General features: G+C 41.1%; 1 protein-coding gene across 2 annotated transcripts in view; it reads right to left on the bottom strand.

Moving 5' to 3' along the window:
• Positions 1 to 36: 36 nt before the first annotated feature.
• The window catches only part of LOC110442792 (protein SZT2-like), an 87913-nt gene continuing 67784 nt past the window's right edge, over positions 37 to 20165 (bottom strand). Inside the window, exons 40-57 of one of the 2 annotated variants that reach the window (XM_021486576.1) lie at positions 18588 to 18752; positions 18302 to 18383; positions 17375 to 17542; positions 16900 to 17118; positions 16441 to 16485; positions 9781 to 9929; positions 9169 to 9340; positions 7972 to 8165; positions 7660 to 7825; positions 7178 to 7305; positions 6500 to 6670; positions 5901 to 6162; positions 4106 to 4188; positions 3426 to 3593; positions 2618 to 2844; positions 1788 to 1992; positions 572 to 782; positions 37 to 188 (exon numbers count right to left, since the gene is read on the bottom strand). In XM_021486576.1, the coding sequence (XP_021342251.1) occupies positions 46 to 188; positions 572 to 782; positions 1788 to 1992; positions 2618 to 2844; positions 3426 to 3593; positions 4106 to 4188; positions 5901 to 6162; positions 6500 to 6670; positions 7178 to 7305; positions 7660 to 7825; positions 7972 to 8165; positions 9169 to 9340; positions 9781 to 9929; positions 16441 to 16485; positions 16900 to 17118; positions 17375 to 17542; positions 18302 to 18383; positions 18588 to 18752 (2958 nt within the window). In that variant the 3' untranslated portion in view covers positions 37 to 45. The remainder of the gene's footprint in view (positions 189 to 571; positions 783 to 1787; positions 1993 to 2617; positions 2845 to 3425; positions 3594 to 4105; positions 4189 to 5900; positions 6163 to 6499; positions 6671 to 7177; positions 7306 to 7659; positions 7826 to 7971; positions 8166 to 9168; positions 9341 to 9780; positions 9930 to 16440; positions 16486 to 16899; positions 17119 to 17374; positions 17543 to 18301; positions 18384 to 18587; positions 18753 to 20165) is intronic. The other variant, XM_021486577.1, reaches the window with a different exon arrangement.

Here is a 20165-nt window from a genome sequence, read left to right as displayed (position 1 = left end):
CCATGGCGATGACCTTCATCTGGTGGAGTTTCACATGTAACAACCTCACACAATACTTACGCTGTCTAAATCGGCATCAACGTTGGGCACCATGGCGATGACCTTCATCTGGTGGAGTTTTACATGTTGTAACATGAACTCATACAGTTGTGTCCCTGGACAAGTCAACGGACCCACTGTCATGGTGTCTGAAAGACAATCATTTATATATTAATTGTACATGTACATTGTATTTTATGTGTATATATATATTTCTTCTCTTCATATGTCTTTTCTTTCATTGTAAACCACTCTAGAGCTGCTAGTTTCAGCAGGATATGGCACTTTATAAATGGCTATTATCATTATTATTTCTGTAACTTTTGTAACACAATGTAATTCTATTAGATGTTATTCAGGAGGTGCCAGAATAAACATTCCAGAATGCATGAATCTTTCAAAGCTTTATATACTGGCTTAGTGCTAATTCATATATTCATAAGTTTCATTAAACAGAGAAACTATCACGTACTATAAAACATATGAAAGGTACTTTTAAACGCTTTTCAATGTGTAAATATGGTGTAATTACCTTCATGTAGGAAGTTTCTGGAGAAATTTGGGGGGTAAGGGTACACCTGCATGAAGTCCGAGAGAAAGCCCGTTAGATGGTAGCTCTGTTTGAAAACCTGCTGACGACTGATGTGGGAGTGGATACAGCGAAGGTGGAAGTCGTGGGCGAAGGAGTGGACGTGGATCAGGTCCTTACACTTCTCACATTCCTCCACAAACAGCAGCTTCAGCTAGATAACGAGACAAAAATACGTAATGTCATGGCTGAGTTATCAGAAACTGATATGTGCAGACAAAGCAGGGTGTTAAGGCTTGGGCCCCTCTTCGCCTGTACAGTTCAACCAGTTTGTCTGTTTTTAAATGTAACATTTTCGCGCATAAATCCTGGCAGACATGCAAATGTTTCTGCAGGCCTTACAAGGCTTTGTCAAGGCTCACCTGAAAGCAGCATCAGATAACTAGGTCCAGCCTTATATCATGAACGAACAATTCCGGTCCAACCGGTTCAACTAATTGGATCATGATGAAGGAAAACAGCCCCGGTGATCAGGTAAATACACACAAATAACACAAGATGTTAAGGCTCAGCGGCCAACTAGATTGTACTCCATCAAACACTGCCATACTGGCATTATTTGTCCAAGGATAATTTGGTGCTATAATAAAGGGGTTTTGCGATGTAAATGTATATCAAAGAAAAAAAGAATTGTATAGTCGTTGAAATAAATTGGCAGTAACAGAGGTGGCTTTTGACATGAGGAGATTGCTATCAAAGATTTATCATACAGTTATACCGGATGACCAGTAAATGAACAAGCTTTAATTGACAAGCTGTGTATATTTTACATACCTGGTATTCTTTTTGTAAGACAAGCAAAACAACAGACATACAAGTAATATGCATTTTTCTTATCCATATGGCAGCAGATCATTAAAAGAATTGGATATTTACAATAGTTTTATGTAGAAGAATGGATGTTAGACCTAATACTTCAATTTATGGTAACAAAACATAGCAGGAAATATATAAATAAAAAAAATATCAATCATGATAAACAACACTGTATAATATGTGGAGCATCATGAGATATCTATATTAAGGATTGATTTGAATCATCTGTATCTAAGGAAACAAAACATCAACAGTAACATCAGATACTTATGAGTGAAATGTATCTATTTCAAAAGGAATATTATATATTTAGATTTGCAACCTTGACCCTACATTTGCTCACCTGTTGATTGACAGGTACCCCCAGACGAGTATATTCACAGGTGAAAAGTTTTACGCAGAAATACTGTTCACGGAAACTTAGTTCCATTAGCATGATACCCCCTGCCTGGGTCTTCTGTAGATAGTGGACTGTCCCTATAGGTCCATGGATGCTCTCCCCTTCCACGAACACTCGCTCAAATGACGACTTCTTCACATGGCGCGACCTGAAAACAGGTTCACTGATGTTAATTTTTCTACATCTTATAACAAGTTAGGTTGAACAGTTATATGATGTCAGCATTGATTATACAATATTCCAAACTTAGCTTTGTTTCACTGTTCCATTATCTAATCCTACAGGAGAATGTGATGTTTATGTTTAAGACAGAACTGCCAATCTTAAAAGGATAGATAGACAGGGAAGAACTGAGAAAAGAGTCACTGAAACTTCAGCGATAGGTATATATATAGGTATGCCTGGATTTGAAGGAGTATTTGCTGTTAACATATATATTCTTGGAAATTGTACTTAATGTAAATAATATTAACAACTACTCAGTTTTGTCATATTTACCACTAAATCCCAATGAAAGTCACTGTTATTTCTTGTACTAGGTAATCTCTTAAATGACTTATTCGTGGAAACATACTGTACACTGCGAAATGTTCACCCGTTCAAACTTTCGCCCTTCATCTGTCCATGTTTCCCCAGTGCTGATTTCACCCCTAACAGTTAATGGATATGCAGGGAATGTTGTACTGCCAAAAGTTAACTTGTTGCAAAAAGTTCCCGGTATAAAGTATTTCAAATCAATGTATTTAAGACTGAAAAAAATCTTTTCAACCTACGCTCTCTTAGGTGTTGCCGGTCTCATCTGGACGAGAACGAATCCTAGAGACTGAACATACTGCATGTACTCGCTCACAAAGCTGGCACGGAGGTCAATGTGCCACGGTTCCTCGCCCAGCTGGTCCAGGTGAGAGACGGTGATGGTCGGTCTCTTCTTACCCTCATTACTGTCTGCTCTCTTTGTCCTCATACTGGTCACTGACGTACCAGAACTGTGACGTGACCGCTGCAGCAAAAAACATCCCCATTTAACAGTTAAATCATGAAGTAACTAGAGCTCACAAATATGTACCCCCTGATTGCGCGTACAAGGTTTTTGGAGCAGAAAGTTTAAAGGACCATTATTCCAGGAAAAATAGTTGAATTCCTTTCTTAATGCACATCTACATATGATGTTCTTTCACTGTGTAAATTTACACAAAAATCCAACACATGATTAATGAGGAGTTGTGCTTAGAAGGATAATGGACAGGCAGAGACAGGGCAGGGCGATTCCTTTATACCCCCCTAACATTTGTTTGGGAGGAGTATAATAAGTTTATAATGACCACTGGTAAAGGTGTACAGTACACACCCTGAAGTACCAGAGCTGTGGTGTGAGCACTGCAGCAAAAATCTGCACCATTTAACTGTTAAATCATTAAGTAATTAATGTACAATGGCCATTCACAAAAGTGTTTGGTATACTCTCAGCAAAAGCAAAACAAAGGAAATGGAAAAAGCCTTGCATTATACACTGTAGCGTGAGTGCTACAAATCAAAACATGAAAAGAACAAGAATTCATTTATATAGCTTAATGTGCTCACAGCCTTGGTTTCTGGTTTCTCTGCTGTTGTGGAGGATACTGATGCCTGTCTTTGTGTGACCTTATACTTCTCCATGACCTTCTGACGCCACTGGGGATGGAACAGCAGCGGGGTGGCACAGTAATGGTACAAACGGCAAGACTGCTTCAGCAGCTGGATAACCTCGTCCTGCAGGTCAATAAATTAAATAATAATTTAAATGATACATATATTTGAGCTATGTGATTCAAGATATAGGTGAAGCAGTTAAGCACAAGATACATTTGGACCAGGTGAAGAAATGACTGATGTAAACCAAGTTAATACTTTCTTTAAGTTTACAGAATGTAACGGGGCTGCACCCATACCTTGAAATCATTCATTTTCCTGGGGATTTTGATTTTGTTAATTTCGTTTGGTAATCTTCATCCACAAATTCTTCGGTCCACAAAGTAATGACAAGTTTGTTTTAAAGCAATCCTGTGTTTGAGCGGGCCCTCGTAGTCCACAAATTCATGTACCCACAAAATGTTGCTGTCGGGAAACCAAGGAAATTGGGCCCCATGAAAATATCTTATTTCACAGTAATTTGCACTATCAGTTGATACAATTACATTTTTATCCGATTTTCTTGGTTACAGCAGCAGTTTTTAACTGTAGTAGGAATACATTGTTATCAAGGTGACATTAAATCTACTTACAGATATGGGCATGTTCATGTTGACTGAGGTTTTCTCAAACCACATCCAATACAGTTTGTTGAGCTTCAACAGCTTCTCCATCTCTGTAATCAGTCAAAGGAATACTACGGTTAAGATTTGTGTAGTCTACATAAAGAATTAGATACAACAGTTAAAATAAACATAAAGAGTTTACTACACTTCACATAAGTAAATGGGTTAATGGAGTACTATGATCATGAGTCATATGATTCTCTAGTATTAAGGTCTATTATATATTAAATGTTTCAATGCAGTCCCCAGGATCTAAACATTATCCAATACAACACAATGATGCGGGTAAGAAATGTGTAAGGCATATCACTTACACTGTTTACAGAGAATACAGATTGATTGGTTGTATTCAAACATTTCATCTTAGATCCTGATAAATGAAAATAATTTAGAAAAAATATTCATAGACAACTATGCAGATTTTTTTTACTTGTTAGTCATCTAACATTACACATTATCTTACATATTTTCTAACCTGTTGTGAGATATACCTTTCCTGTTATGAGATATACCTTACCTGTTGTGAGATAAACCTTACCTGTTGTGAGATATACCTTACTTGTTATGAGATATACCTTACTTATTGTGAGAAATATCTTACCTGTTGTAAGACATACCTCACCTGTTGTCCTCACCTGTTGTAAGATATACCTTACTTGTTGTGAGATAAGCACAAGATACCTTACCTGCTGTGAGATATACCATACCTGTTGTGAGATATACCATCCCTGCTGTGAGATATCTCACAACAGGTATGGTATATCTCACAGCAGGTATGGTGTATCTTACAACAGATGAGGTATACCATACCTGCTGTGAGATATTCCTTACCTGCTGTGAGATATTCCTTACCTGCTGTGAGATATACCTCACCTGTTGTAAGATATACCATACCTGCTGTGAAATATACCTTACCTGCTGTGAGATATCCCTTACCTGTTGTGAGATAAACCTTACCTGTTGTGAGATATACCTTACCTGCTGTGAGATATACCTCATCTGTTGTAAGATATACCATACCTGCTGTGAGATATACCTTACCTGCTGTGAGATATACCTCATCCGTTGTAAGATATACCGTACCTGCTGTGAGATATACCATAGCGGCTGTGAGATATACCTTCCCTGCTGTGAGATATCCCTTACCTGTTGTGAGTTATACCATACCTGTTATGAGATATACCTTACATGCTGTGAGATATACTTCATCTGTTGTAAGATATACCATCCCTGTTGTGAGATATTCCATACCTGCTGTGAGATAGTCCTTACCTGCTGTGAAATATACCATACCTGTTATGAGATATACCATACCGGCTGTGAGATATACCTTGCCTGTTGTGAGATATACCGTACCTGCTGTGAGATGTACCTTACCTGTTGTGCGATATACCTTACCTGTTATGAGATATACCTTACTTGTAGTGAGATAAGCACAAGGTACCTTACCTGCTGTGAAATATACCATACCTGTTGGGAGAGATACCATACCTGCTGGGAGATATACCTTACCTTTTGTGAGATATCTCTTACCTGTTGTGAGGTATACCATACTTGTTGTGAGATATACCCTACCTGTTGTGCGATATACCTTACCTGTTATGAGATATACCATACATGTTGTGAGATATACATTACCTGCTGTGAGATGTACCTTACCTGTTGTGAGATATACCTTACCTGTTGTGAGATATACCATACTTGTTGTGAGATATACCTTACTTATTGTGAGATATACCTTACTTGTTGTGAGATATCTTACCTTTCCTGTTATGAGAGCGTAGGTCCTGAGCCTGCAGACCATGTTTGGCGACAGGATCGCTGTAGTGGGCAAAGCTTGTCTGGTGTATTGGTTTTTGAGGCTGGATGTCTTTGAACGATTCGTCGAATGACCGGACTGGGTGGGTGATTGATGTCGATAGACTGTTGTGACGTCTAACAGGCTCATGGGAGGATGTACTAGGAGCTGTGAACTTGATCAGGTGATCTATATCTGTGCTAGAGGAGGCATAAGGTCCATAGTCCTACAAAAAACCCAATAGAGATATGTGTACTGATGGTTAATTTATTACAAGATTACCTTGAGAAAACCCACGTGGTCCAGCAGGTGATCCGAAACTTTTTATGTCCAATCGGGTTATGGAACCCTGGCCACCTTGGTGGGAGGTGAGTGCATTATCGACTGCGCCATCCGACCACCCAATTAGTTTATTTTAGTATGCTGTGGACTTCTACAACTGTACAGTTTAACATGATGAGAGTTCCTCCAGCTGGTTAAAATAACTCTATACACTCATTTACAAATTCTGACCACCATTCCTAAATACCTTTTCTTTATTTCTATCATCAAACACTTCCCACCTTTTTGCCCCTGAGCTCCCTGAACACGGAGTGATGGTACAGCCCCATCTTCTGGCTGATGATGCTGTCCAGTAGTCGGAGGCGTGTGTTGTGCCACTGTACTATCTGTGTCACACGGTTACTCAGCATGGTGGACAGGTCTCGCGCCCAGTTGTAGGAATAAAGAGAAATCTGTGGGCAACAAGTGTCATATATTCAATACATATAAATACTTACTTGTAAATTGTAAATATGAACCAACTTTAAGAAAGCAAATGAGAAAATAAGAAACACTCAAATCACAGTTTAATGTAATATTCAAATAAAATGAGAAGCTGTCAAATCACATTTTAATGTAATATTCACATAACAGCCAGATATTTGATAAACAAATGTTTTAATTAATCATGACAGAGCTTTATGTTAATCCAAATTTACATCTGCATGTAAACTTAACTTATACATATACCATATACCTGTACATGAAAACTTTCGCCCAGTCAAACTTTTACCCTTCACCAGAAAAAATCATATTCATGCAGTGTTAATTTTGCTCTTTTATATAATGGTATGCTGTATACTTGTATATGCTATCATGATCAATTTGCCCTCATTATGGAGGGGAAAAAAGGATGAAAGTTTAACTGCAGCGAAAATTGCCCCTCATACAGTAAACCAGAAATTAACATTGCCACCTACTTGTTTGTTTTGTATGCTCAGCATCAGCAGCCGTTGTCTTGGGATAAAGGTCTGCTCATTCAACCCTACCTGGTCCAAGTTTGTTTTTAATAGGGGTGAAAAGCGCTGAAATGTCTGTTTGGGAATCGCTGTTAAAAGATGTAATATGTTTTAATGGTGAGTTAAAAATATGTATACTCAGTAGCAATATTTTAATATTCAGATTTCTTTGTTAACAAGGAGCTCATAGGCCCTGTATTGATATTTTGCTTAAATTCATTTTACTTTCATTAAAAAATAAATTTATTTTACTTTCACTTTTATTAATAATTATGACCTCTGTTCAATTTTGACCCTTAGGCACTTATATTTTGTGTTACATTTAAAAACTTTCGTTTGAATAAAGTACAACCCGCCTAGAGTCTACATGCCCAAGAAGACCATCTGGCTGTAACTTCCATCTTAAACATACTGTAAATTGTGTTTTCACTATCAGGCCTCACCTGTAGAGGAAGTGGATGACATCACGTTAAACTCTTCCTCATTGAAGTCCTGAATGCTTGCCCTCCACTGGTCCACATTGCGAGCAATCACCATAATCTGACCATCCTCACCGGCTGGCAATTTCCGCCTGTCACAGTCCAGTGATGTCTCCATCTGACCGTCTTCCTGTGGACGAAATAATTAATTAGTAATGATCATCATCCCAACCCACAACAGATTGTACACAGGTTTGATACAATCTACTTTGTATACATACAAGTCAGAGCCACCAAAATATACCAGTACAGGGTCCGTGGGGTGTGTGTACTTACCTGTAAAGGTTGTCTGTGGGGTCTGTACGGGTGACTTCCATACCACTGACCAGTAGAGTCCTTGACTAGTTGAAATGCCATGGATTTAATGTCAGAAGATACAGTGGTCAAAGCTGTTTGGAACTCCCGTAGAAAGTTGTCCACAGAGTACTTTGATTGGAGACTGACCTCTAGCTTATTGACCGCAGGCACCCCTGTGTAGAGGTAGAGGATTGTATATCATCGTTATTAGGCCTTATGATTTAACAACTTCCAATTTATGTAGGAAATTTACAAAAAGATTAATTCACAGGGAATTGAAAATAAAACAGTTATATATACAGGTAAAGAGATCTAATACAGCTCTCTCCCACCCCAGAGCTACAGGGTGGGAACTGAATCCCATGAGGAAAGACTGACCCCCTAAAACAACATAAAACAGCTGTTTCATTATGTGGAGAGATATGACGTACTCCCTGAAACAATTTCAGTCTCTGATTCCAATATTTACCTGGTCCATCCTGTGCTTGAAGAGAGAAGTGACCCCTTATGAAACAACCTATGGCCCCTATATTGCAATATTTACCTGGTCCATCCTACACTTGAAGAGAGAAGTGACTCCATAAAACAATCTTTGGCCCCTATTCCAATATGTCTCTGGTCTATCCTGTGCTTGAAGAAAGAAGTGACCCCTTATGAAACAACCTATGGCCCCTATATTCCAATATTTACCTGGTCCATCCTACGCTTGAAGAGAGAAGTGACCCCATAAAACAATCTTTGGCCACTATTCCAATATGTCTCTGGTCCATCCTACGCTTGAAGAAAGAAGTGACCCCTTATGAAACAACCTATGGCCCCTATTCCAATATGTATCTGGTCCATCCTGTGCATGAAGAAAGAAGTGACCCCTTATGAAACAACCTATGGCCCCTATTTCAATATGTATCTGGTCCATCCTGTGCTTGAAGAGAGAAGTGATGACCCCATGAAACAACTTATGGCCCCTATTCCAATATGTATCTGGTCCATCCTGTGCTTAAAGAGAGAAGTAACCTCATAAAAAAGCCTATGGCCTCTAGTCTAATATTTACCTGGTCCATCCTGTGTTCGAAGAGAGGGATGACCTACCTATGGCCCCTAGTCTAATATGTACCTGATCCATCCTGTGCTCAAAGAGAGGGATGACTTACTTATGGGTATTATCACAGTACATACCTATTTTATGGCAGGTTTCCATCCAGTGCCTAAGGAGGGAGGTAAACACTTTGGACAGGTTTCCACGCTCCCCCTCCTCATACTGTCTGATGATCGACTGCATCTCACTGTCTCGCTCCGTCTGTACTGGTGGAGTTCCCACAGTAATAGACGTTGGGCCAAACTCAAAGGTCTTGATAAACACAATATAGTATGATATGACTAACAATATTTCACAAATGTTAGAATATTTTCTACATTTACTTCAAAATGATTTCCCCTAGTTTATTCATCCCGATTTAACAATGTGTTATTTTTCTTAATTTCAACCAATCAAAATGAAGATGTACATAACAATACCTGTTATTTCATCTTGCACATAACAGTGGGTTTTTTACCTAAATTTTACAACTGCGAGCCTTTTCCTTTATGAATGGGGAAAATATAGCGTTATTTTTTATTGAAATTGGGAATATGTTCCTTATTTTTTTTGTCATTTTGGGAAAATAAGGCACTTTTTAGCTAGGGGAAACAGTCTGTACTCGGCTGTAAAACTGAGCAAAAAAAATCACTGCAGTACAACACCTGTCATTTTATCTTGCACATAACAACACCTGTAACTTTCTGCGTTACCTTCTGTGAGTCTGGGGGTGGTGACGTGAGTCGAGCTTTCGGGGAGAAAGCGTCCTTAAGTGACTGTTTCACCCCAGTACTGCTCATCTGTTTCAGGGACTCGGACAGTTTACGGCTGGCAATGGAGTGTCTCCTTTCTAGCACTATCTCTGACAGACAAACATAATGTACCAGTCAAATAAACATCACAACTCACTTCTATAACAGCAAACATCGTATCTTACCATTAAAACAGTTAAAATTTATAGTTGCCTTGTAGTGAGGCGATGTTTTAGTATACACACAAAAAATGGTTCTTAGCTGAACATGTTTACATTATTACATTTGTATTATTATTACAATATATATATATATATATACCTCTCATTTCTTCCATGAAATAAATATTCTACAAAAGATATTTTCATTCTTAATACAATTATTTGAAAATATTCAAATTCAGTAAATGAATGTAGACACTATATATGATATCATGCACATTTTCTGCTATTTTATTTTCTTAACCTAGTAATCATCAAAAAAAGTTTGTTGTTTTGAATATTCCTCAGATTTACTTTCGACATGCTAGAGAATGCTTCTTTTTCAGTTAATAAACATATCAACCCTATTTAACTCATTCACCCCTAAAATTTCATAATGAACTATTCCAACCTTTGAATTGTAAGAGTTCAAATGTGTCTTCAGGGGAGAATGGGTTAAAAGATTACAACATGTCATAGATATATATATAACATGTATTTTCACAAAAACTTAATTGGTATAATTTTTCAAATGTTTTGTAGTTAACCTTCTAAAACAAATTAGGCTTTAAAAGCCCATTGTGACAACATGCAAAATGAAACAGCGTAATGTAGTATGAAACTAATACAATACAATACAAATCAAAGCATTACAAAATAGTGACGTCAATTCTAGTATCTCCCCTTTGTCTGATAACAAAAGTACACCTACCAGACATACAATAAACACGAAAACCTACAGACCTGTCAATTATATAGAAATTTGAACTTTGACCTTTTTCACATTGATCTTGACCTCGCATAAAAGTAGCTAAAAATAGTATGTCACATACCGTCCATTGGAGATGTTAATGATAAATACTTCATCAAGGTATTTGCAGTAAAGGAAATACAAGCTTGGACGAGGACATGGTCATTAGGATGGAACTCGTAGCATTCTTATGTTGAACATCAAACTAAGGAAGATATGAAGAACTCAAGTTCTGTCCTTCCATCAAACTGGGACAACGGACTGGGGAGTGGGTCAGTACTGGGACAACAGACTGGGGAGTGGGTCAGTACTGGACAACAGACTGTGGAGTGGGTCAGTACTGGGACATAAGACTGAGGAGTGGGTCAATACTGGGACAACAGACTGGGGAGTGGGTCAGTACTGGGACATAAGACTGGGGAGTGGGTCAGTACTGGGACATAAGACTGGGGAGTGGGTTGTCTGCTCAGTACTGGGACAACAGACTGGGGAGTGGGTTGTCTTGTCAGTACTGGGACATAAGACTGGGGAGTGGGTTGTTTTGTCAGTACTGGGACATAAGACGTGGGAGTGGGTTGTCTTGTCAGTACTGAACCAACAGACTGGGGAGTGGGTTGTTTTGTCAGTACTAGGACATAAGACCTGAGAGTGGGTTGTCTTGTCAGTGCTGGGATATAAGACTGGGGAGTGGGTTGTCTTGTCAGTACTGGGATATAAGACTTGGGAGTGGGTTGTTTTGTCAGTACTAGGACATAAGACCTGAGAGTGGGTTGTCTTGTCAGTACTGGGATATAAGACTGGGGAGTGGGTTGTCTTGTCAGTACTGGGATATAAGACTGGGGAGTGGGTTGTCAGTACTTGGATATAAGACTGGGGAGTGGGTTGTCTTGTCAATACTGGGACATAACACTGGGGAGTGGGTTGTTTTGTAAGTACTGGGACCACAGACTGGGAAGTGGGTTGTCTTGTCAGTACTGGGATATAAGACTGGGGAGTGGGTTGTTTTGTAAGTACTGGGACAACAGACTGGGGTGGGTTGTCTTGTCATTACTGGGACATAGGATTGGGGAGTGCATTGTCTTGTCAGTATTTTGATATAAGACTTGGGAGTGGGTTGTCTTGTCAGTACTGGGACAACAGACTGAGGTGGGTTGTCTTGTCAGAACAGGGACAAATGACCTGGGAGTGGGTTGTTTTATCAGTACTGGGACATAAGACCTGGGAGTGGGTTGTTTTGTCAATACTGGGACATAAGACTTTGCAGTGGATTGTTTTATCAGTACTGGGACAACAGACTGGGGAGTGGGTTGTCTTGTCAGTACTGAGACATAAGACTGGGGAGTGGGTTGTCTTGTCATTACTGGGACAACAGACTGGGGAGTGGGTTGTTTTGTAAGTACTGGGACAACAGACCTGGGAGTGGGTTGTCTTGTCAGTACTGGGACATAAGACCTGGGAGTGGGTTGTCTTGTCAGTACTGGGATATAAGACTGGGGAGTGGGTTGTCTTGTCAGTACTGGGACATATGACCTGGCAGTGGGTTGTTTTATCAGTACTGGGACATAAGACCTGGGAGTGGGTTGTTTTGTCAATACTGGGACATAAGACTTGGCAGTGGATTGTTTTATCAGTACTGGGACATAAGACTGGGGAGTGGGTTGTCTTGTCAGTACTGGGACATAAGACTGGGGAGTGGGTTGTTTTGTAAGTACTGGGACAACAGACTTGGGAGTGGGTTGTCTTGTCAATACTGGGACAACAGACTGGGGAGTGGGTTGTCTTGTTAGTACTGGGACAACAGACTAGGGAGTGGGTTGTCTTGTCAGTACTGGGACAACAGACTGGGGAGTGGGTTGTCTTGTTAGTACTGGGACAACAGACTAGGGAGTGGGTTGTCTTGTCAGTACTGGGACAACAGACTGGGGAGTGGGTTGCAATTTGTCTTGTCAGAACTGGGACATAAGACCTGGGAGTGGGTTGTCTCGTTAGTACTGGGACAACAGACTGGGGAGTGGGTTGTCTTGTCAGTACTGGGACAACATACTGGGGAGTGGGTTGTCTTGTCAGTACTTTGACATAAGACTGGGAGTGGATTGTTTTATGAGTAGTGGGACATAAGACTGGGGAGTGGATTGTTTTATCAGTACTGGGACATAAGACTGGGGAGTGAGTTGTCTTGTCAGTACTGGGACATAACACCTGGGAGTGGGATGTCTTGTCAGTACTGGGACATAAGACTGGGGAGTGAGTTGTCTTGACAGTATTGGGACATAAGACCTTGGAGTGTGTTTTCTTGTCAGTACTGGGACACAAGACTGGTGAGTGAGTTGTCTTGTCAGTATTGGGACATAAGACCTGGGAGTGAGTTGTCTTGTCAGTATTGGGACATAAGAACTGGGAGTGAGTTGTCTTGTCAGTATTGGGACATAAGACCTGGGAAGTGGGTTGTCTTGTCAGTACTGGGACATTAGACTGGGGAGTGGGTTGTCTTGTCAGTACTGGGACATTAGACTGGGGAGTGAGTTGTCTTGTCAGTACTGGGATATAAGACCTTGGAGTGAGTTGTCTTGTCAGTATTTTGATATAAGACTGGGGAGTGAGTTGTCTTGTCAGTATTGGGACATAAGACCTGGGAATGGGTTGTCTTGTCAGTATTGGGACATAAGACCTGGGAGTGGGTTGTCTTGTCAGTATTGGGACATAAGACCTGGGGAGTGGGTTGTCTTGTCAGTACTGGGACATAAGACTGGGGAGTGAGTTGTCTTGTCAGTATTAGGACATAAGACCTGGGAGTGGGTTGTCTTGTCAGTACTGGGACACAAGACTGGGGAGTGAGTTGTTTTGTCAGTATTGGGACATAAGACCTGGGAGTGGGTTGTCTTGTCAGTACTGGGACATAAGACCTGGGAGTGGGTTGTCTTGTCATTACTGGGACATAAGATTGGGGAGTGCATTGTCTTGTCAGTATTTGGATAAGTACTGGGACATAAGACTGGGGAGTGGGTTGTCTTGTCAGTCAGTACTGGGACATAAGACTGGGGAGTACTAGGTTGTCTTGTCAGTACTGGGACATAAAACTGGGGAGTGGGTTGTCTTGTTAGTCAGTACTGGGACATAAGACTGGGGAGGACTAGGTTGTCTTGTCAGTACTGGGACATAACACTGGGGAGTGGGTTGTCTTGTTAGTACTAAGACATAAGACTGGGGAGTGGGTTGTCTTGTTAGTACTGGGATATAACACCGGGGAGTGGGTTGTCTAGTCAGTCAGTACTGGGACATAAGACTGGGGAGTACTAGGTTGTCTTGTCAGTACTGGGACATAACACTGGGGAGTGGGTTGTCTTGTTAGTACTAGGTTATAAGACTGGGGAGTGGGTTGTCTTGTCAGTCAGTACTGGGACATAAGACTGGGGAGTGGGTTGTCTTGTCAGTCAGTACTGGGACATAAGACTGGGGAGTGGGTTGTCTTGTCAGTCAGTACTGGGATATAAGACTGGGGAGTGGGTTGTCTTGTCAGTCAGTACTGGGATATAAGACTGGGGAGTGGGTTGTCTTGTCAGTCAGTACTGGGATATAAGACTGGGGAGTGGGTTGTCTTGTCAGTCAGTACTGGGACATAAGACTGGGGAGTGGGTTGTCTTGTCAGTCAGTACTGGGATATAAGACTGGTGAGTGGGTTGTCTTGTCAGTCAGTACTGGGATATAAGACTGGGGAGTGGATTGTCTTGTCAGTCAGTACTGGGATATAAGACTGGGGAGTGGGTTGTCTTGTCAGTCAGTACTGGGATATAAGACTGGGGAGTGGGTTGTCTTGTCAGTCAGTACTGGGATATAAGACTGGGGAGTGGGTTGTCTTGTCAGTCAGTACTGGGATATAAGACTGGGGAGTGGGTTGTCTTGTCAGTCAGTACTGGGATATAAGACTGGGGAGTGGGTTGTCTTGTCAGTCAGTACTGGGATATAAGACTGGGGAGTGGGTTGTCTTGTCAGTCAGTACTGGGACATAAGACTGGGGAGTGGGTTGTCTTGTCAGTCAGTACTGGGACATAAGACTGGAGAGTGGGTTGTCTTGTCAGTCAGTACTGGGATATAAGACTGGTGAGTGGGTTGTCTTGTCAGTCAGTACTGGGATATAAGACTGGGGAGTGGATTGTCTTGTCAGTCAGTACTGGGATATAAGACTGGGGAGTGGATTGTCTTGTCAGTCAGTACTGGGATATAAGACTGGGGAGTGGGTTGTCTTGTCAGTCAGTACTGGGACATAAGACTGGGGAGTGGGTTGTCTTGTCAGTCAGTACTGGGACATAAGACTGGAGAGTGGGTTGTCTTGTCAGTCAGTACTGGGATATAAGACTGGTGAGTGGGTTGTCTTGTCAGTCAGTACTGGGATATAAGACTGGGGAGTGGATTGTCTTGTCAGTCAGTACTGGGATATAAGACTGGGGAGTGGGTTGTCTTGTCAGTCAGTACTGGGACATAAGACTGGGGAGTGGGTTGTCTTGTCAGTCAGTACTGGGACATAAGACTGGAGAGTGGGTTGTCTTGTCAGTCAGTACTGGGATATAAGACTGGTGAGTGGGTTGTCTTGTCAGTCAGTACTGGGATATAAGACTGGGGAGTGGATTGTCTTGTCAGTCAGTACTGGGATATAAGACTGGGGAGTGGGTTGTCTTGTCAGTCAGTACTGGGACATAAGACTGGGGAGTGGGTTGTCTTGGTAGTACTGGGACATAACACTAGGGAGTGGGTTGTCTTGGTAGTACTGGGACATAACACTAGGGAGTGGGTTGTCTTGGTAGTACTAGGATATAAGACTGGGGAGTGGGTTGTCTTGGTAGTACTGGGACATAACACTAGGGAGTGGGTTGTCTTGGTAGTACTGGGACATAACACTTGGGAGTGGGTTGTCTTGGTAGTACTGGGACATAACACCGGGGAGTGGGTTGTCTTGGTAGTACTGGGACATAAGACTTGGGAGTGGGTTGTCTTGGTAGTACTGGGATATAAGACTGGGGAGTGGGTTGTCTTGGTAGTACTGGGACATAACACTGGGGATTTGGACACAAGAAGGATACAGAAAGCACTATACATGAACTCAGGGTTAATAACTATGGTACAAGACCTGGGAATGAGTACATCATGTGATCATATCATTGAAATAAGGGGACTTTTACTCTCTGTTAACATACCTTAACAGTCTACTATACTCAGTCCCAGTTCTAGTACCATGTATCGCACCGTAAGGATCACCTCAAAGACTGTCGCTTATCACATCTAGTGTCAGTGTAATTTCTGGCTTTAAAGATTGGGGCCAGGGTGTTTTAGAATCAGGAAAATTAACTTGTCAAGACCATCTAAATTTAGAATTTTATCCATCTTGTAAAAAGAGGTTTTTTTCTGCCTTAATACAAATAAATAGAATTAAAATTCAATGATTTAATATTCAAATATGCATCATAAACAAAAATTATTTGAAATTATTTTTTTCCCCCTTCAGTTTGGGAATTTTGGACTGAAGTTTGGGATAGTGCACTGTTTGTTTACCCTTGGAAATAATACTCAATTTCGCCCCAAAAACAGTAAAAAAAAATTACACCAGTGTTAGAGGAGAATGTAAGGATATCAAATATATTGCGACAGAAATATCCTTTGACATGATCCTAAACCTACCAGGTATCTGAATGCCTCCATCCGATTGATTCACTGTTATTTCATCTACACATGGAAATGAACGACAACAAAGCAATGTCAATAGATGATGTCTAACCACAAAAGGTTAAATTGTAGTTAAATCTGTATACCAGACGTACTGCACATATTTACGGTGTTATTGTACTTTTCAAAAAGAAAACAAATTATTTCAGTACCACCACAACCTACACAATATTACATTAATTAAGAAGCTTCAGTCAAAGAGGTTAATGCAAAGAATTATTTTTTTCTGAAGAAAAAGGCAAAACTTACACAAGAAAATTTTAAGGGTTTACACTGCAACCAACTTCAAGCAAAGTTAGAAAAATTGAAAAAAGAAATGTTTGCAGTGCTGCAATCAGGTCGTTTATGTTTCTGTTTTAATGACTGAACCACCATGATTATAAACACACCATTGAGGGCTATAAGTAGCCTTACCTTTATGTGTGATGGGTGACGAGGGAGCTGAGTAGGCAGGCATTGGTAGGAGGTCCTGTAGCTGTAAGGGTACGGGACAAACGGAGGCCGTCAAGATGTAGTACTCCATCACAATGTCACACAGGGCGTGCTTCACCGCACAGGTCAGCTTTTCTTGCAGTGTCGCGATGTCCATCCCTCCACACTCCCACACACAGAACTGGACTAGCGTGGTCAGACCTGGCAGTGGGGACACACAGATTGAATATGGCTGTAGATAAGTTAGTATCACAATAAAAATCAGATCTTGTAATTCGTTCTCCATAAGAGCTATGGAGAACGAATGTATTGCATTATGAAAATAATGCCACCACATTTACATATCAAAGAAATATTTAGATTTCTATTACTAGACAACCATACATATACACTAGGTATAAAAGGGCTGTGAATATAACTCAACTAAGGGCAGACAACTGTAACTGGTCTTTCTTACCTGGCTTGTGGCTGGGCAAGGCAGTGTACAGCTCTGTGTGTATATAGCCATCAAAGTCTTCTGGGTGGTTGATCTTGGTATAGCCAAGCCTGGAAGGTTTCGGACTGTTCAGCACTCGGATCTGGGAACCATTGTGGTCCACAAACGACAGGCTGATACAGGCAATACCTAAACAAACATGACTTGTTTTAAGACATTCCTGCCGCAACCTTAAAATTTTGCAAATTCAACAATAAAATATTTATTTCACTAGTAAAAATGCAGCTTATGATGCCAAAAATATTGCAAAGATGATGTTGAATCTGAATGGTGTTATGGATATTTATCCAGTATGGTGCCATTTCTGCTGTAAGGTTGAGAAAAGGTTTACATGTATCCCAAAGCATTGTTACTGACCTCTGTCTCCCAGGGTGTAAGGCCTACAAAATTATCTCCTTATAGTGTACATACATGTATATACCCCTGATTCTATGAAGTGTCGTACAGACCTCTGTCTCCCAGGGTGTGAGGCCCAGGTAATGATCTCCTTACAGTGTACATATATACCCCTGATTCTATGAAGTGTTGTACTGACCTCTGTCTTCCAGGGTGTAAGGCCTACAAAATTATCTCCTTATAGTGTACATACATGTATATACCCCTGATTCTATGAAGTGTCCTACTGACCTCTGTCTCCCAGGGTGTGAGACCCAGGTAATGATCTCCTTACAGTGTACATCTATACCCCTGATTCTATGAAGTGTTGTTACTGACCTCTGTCTCCCAGGGTGTGAGTCCCACATAATTATCTCCTTATAGTGTACATCTATACCCCTGATTCTATGAAGTGTCGTACTGACCTCTGTCTCCCAGGGTGTGAGGCCCAGGTAATGATCTCCTTACAGTATACATATATACCCCTGATTTTTTTTAAGTGATCTTACTCACCTCTGCCACCTAGGGCATGAGGCCTGATGTAGATAAACATGTTTCCTTCCTCCACCACCTGCCATCTATTGTCCACTAGGCTCTGCACACAAGCAAAGGCAAACAATATTTAATAAATTCCTATATTATATAATTATATTTTTTTGTTACCAAAATTTTTGAATTTACAAAATAAGTACTTAATGTTCAAAAATAATAAAACAAAAGTAAAACAATTTATGTACGATTTTACCAATCAACTTTACTTGATTTGATATGACTTTCATGAAATAAGAATCTTTCTGACCTGGAAGCGATTTTCCAGCTTGTTGTCTGCATAATTAGGTATGTGACAAAACTGGAGGAGGTTCTGTCTGAGATAATGCATCAGGGCGGACAGGTGCACTCCCACACTGGAGGGTACGGTCAGGTGGAACGTCTTACTCGCCTCCATGCCCGGCTTCTGGATAAACTAAATACACAAGAAATTTCATGTAATAATCAGTCTAACCAACCCCAGTAAAAAAAACAACTGCAATTCGTACATGGTTATTGAAATGTGATTAATTATTCCAGATTTCCTGACAGTTTCCAGTACTTGCATGAAAATCTCCGGGTGAGAGCTTGCTGACAGTTTCCAGTACTCGCATGAACATCTCCGGGTGAGAGCTTGCTGACAGTTTCCAGTACTCACATGAACATCTCCGGGTGAGAGCTTGCTGACAGTTTCCAGTACTTACATGAACATCTCCAGATGAGAGCTTGCTGACAGTTTCCAGTACTCACATGAACATCATCGGGTGAGAGCTTGCTGACAGTTTCCAGTACTCACATGAACATCATCGGGTGAGAGCTAGCTTACAGTTTCCAGTACTCACATGAACATCTCTGGGTGAGAGCTTGCTTACAGTTTCCAGTACTCACATGAACATCACTGGGTGAGAGCTACCTTACAGTTTCCAGTACTCACATGAACATCACCAGGTGAGAGCTTGTTGACAGTTTCCAGTATTCACATGAACATCTCTGGGTGAGAACTTGCTGACAGTTTCCAGTACTTACATGAACATCTCCGGGTGAGAGCTTGCTGACAGTTTCCAGTACTCACATGAACATCTCCGGGTTAGAGCTTGCTGACAGTTTCCAGTACTCACATGAACATCTCTGGGTGAGAGCTTGCTGACAGTTTCCAGTACTCACATGAACATCCCCAGGTGAGAGCTTACTGACAGTTTCCAGGACTCACATGAACATCTCCGGGTGAGAGCTTGCTGACAGTTTCCAGTACTCACATGAACATCCCCAGGTGAGAGCTTACTGACAGTTTCCAGGACTCACATGAACATCTCCGGGTGAGAGCTTGCTGACAGTTTCCAGTACTCACATGAACATCTCCGGGTGAGAGCTTGCTGACAGTTTCCAGTACTTACATGAACATCTCCGGGTGAGAGCTTGCTGACAGTTTCCAGTACTCACATGAACATCTCTGGGTGAGATCTTGCTGACAGTTTCCATTACTCACATGAACATCACCGGGTGAGAGCTAGCTTACAGTTTCCAGTACTCACATGAACATCTCTGGTTGAGAGCTTACTAACAGTTTCCAGTACTCACATGAACATCTCTGGGTGACAGCTTGCTGACAGTTTCCAGTACTCACATGAACATCTCTGGGTGAGATCTTGCTGACAGTTTCCAGTACTCACATGAACATCTCCGGGTAACAGCTTGCTGACAGTTTCCAGTACTTACATGAACATCTCCGGGTGAGAGCTTGTTGACAGTTTCCAGTACTCACATGAACATCTCTGGGTGACAGCTTATTGACAGTTTCCAGTACTCACATGAACATCTCTGGGTGAGAGCTTGCTGACAGTTACCAGTA

The sequence above is a fragment of the Mizuhopecten yessoensis genome, unplaced genomic scaffold (assembly GCF_002113885.1).
Source record: "Mizuhopecten yessoensis strain PY_sf001 unplaced genomic scaffold, ASM211388v2 scaffold716301, whole genome shotgun sequence".
NCBI classification, from domain to species: domain Eukaryota; kingdom Metazoa; phylum Mollusca; class Bivalvia; order Pectinida; family Pectinidae; genus Mizuhopecten; species Mizuhopecten yessoensis.
This window is presented reverse-complemented; position numbering and strand designations above follow the sequence as displayed.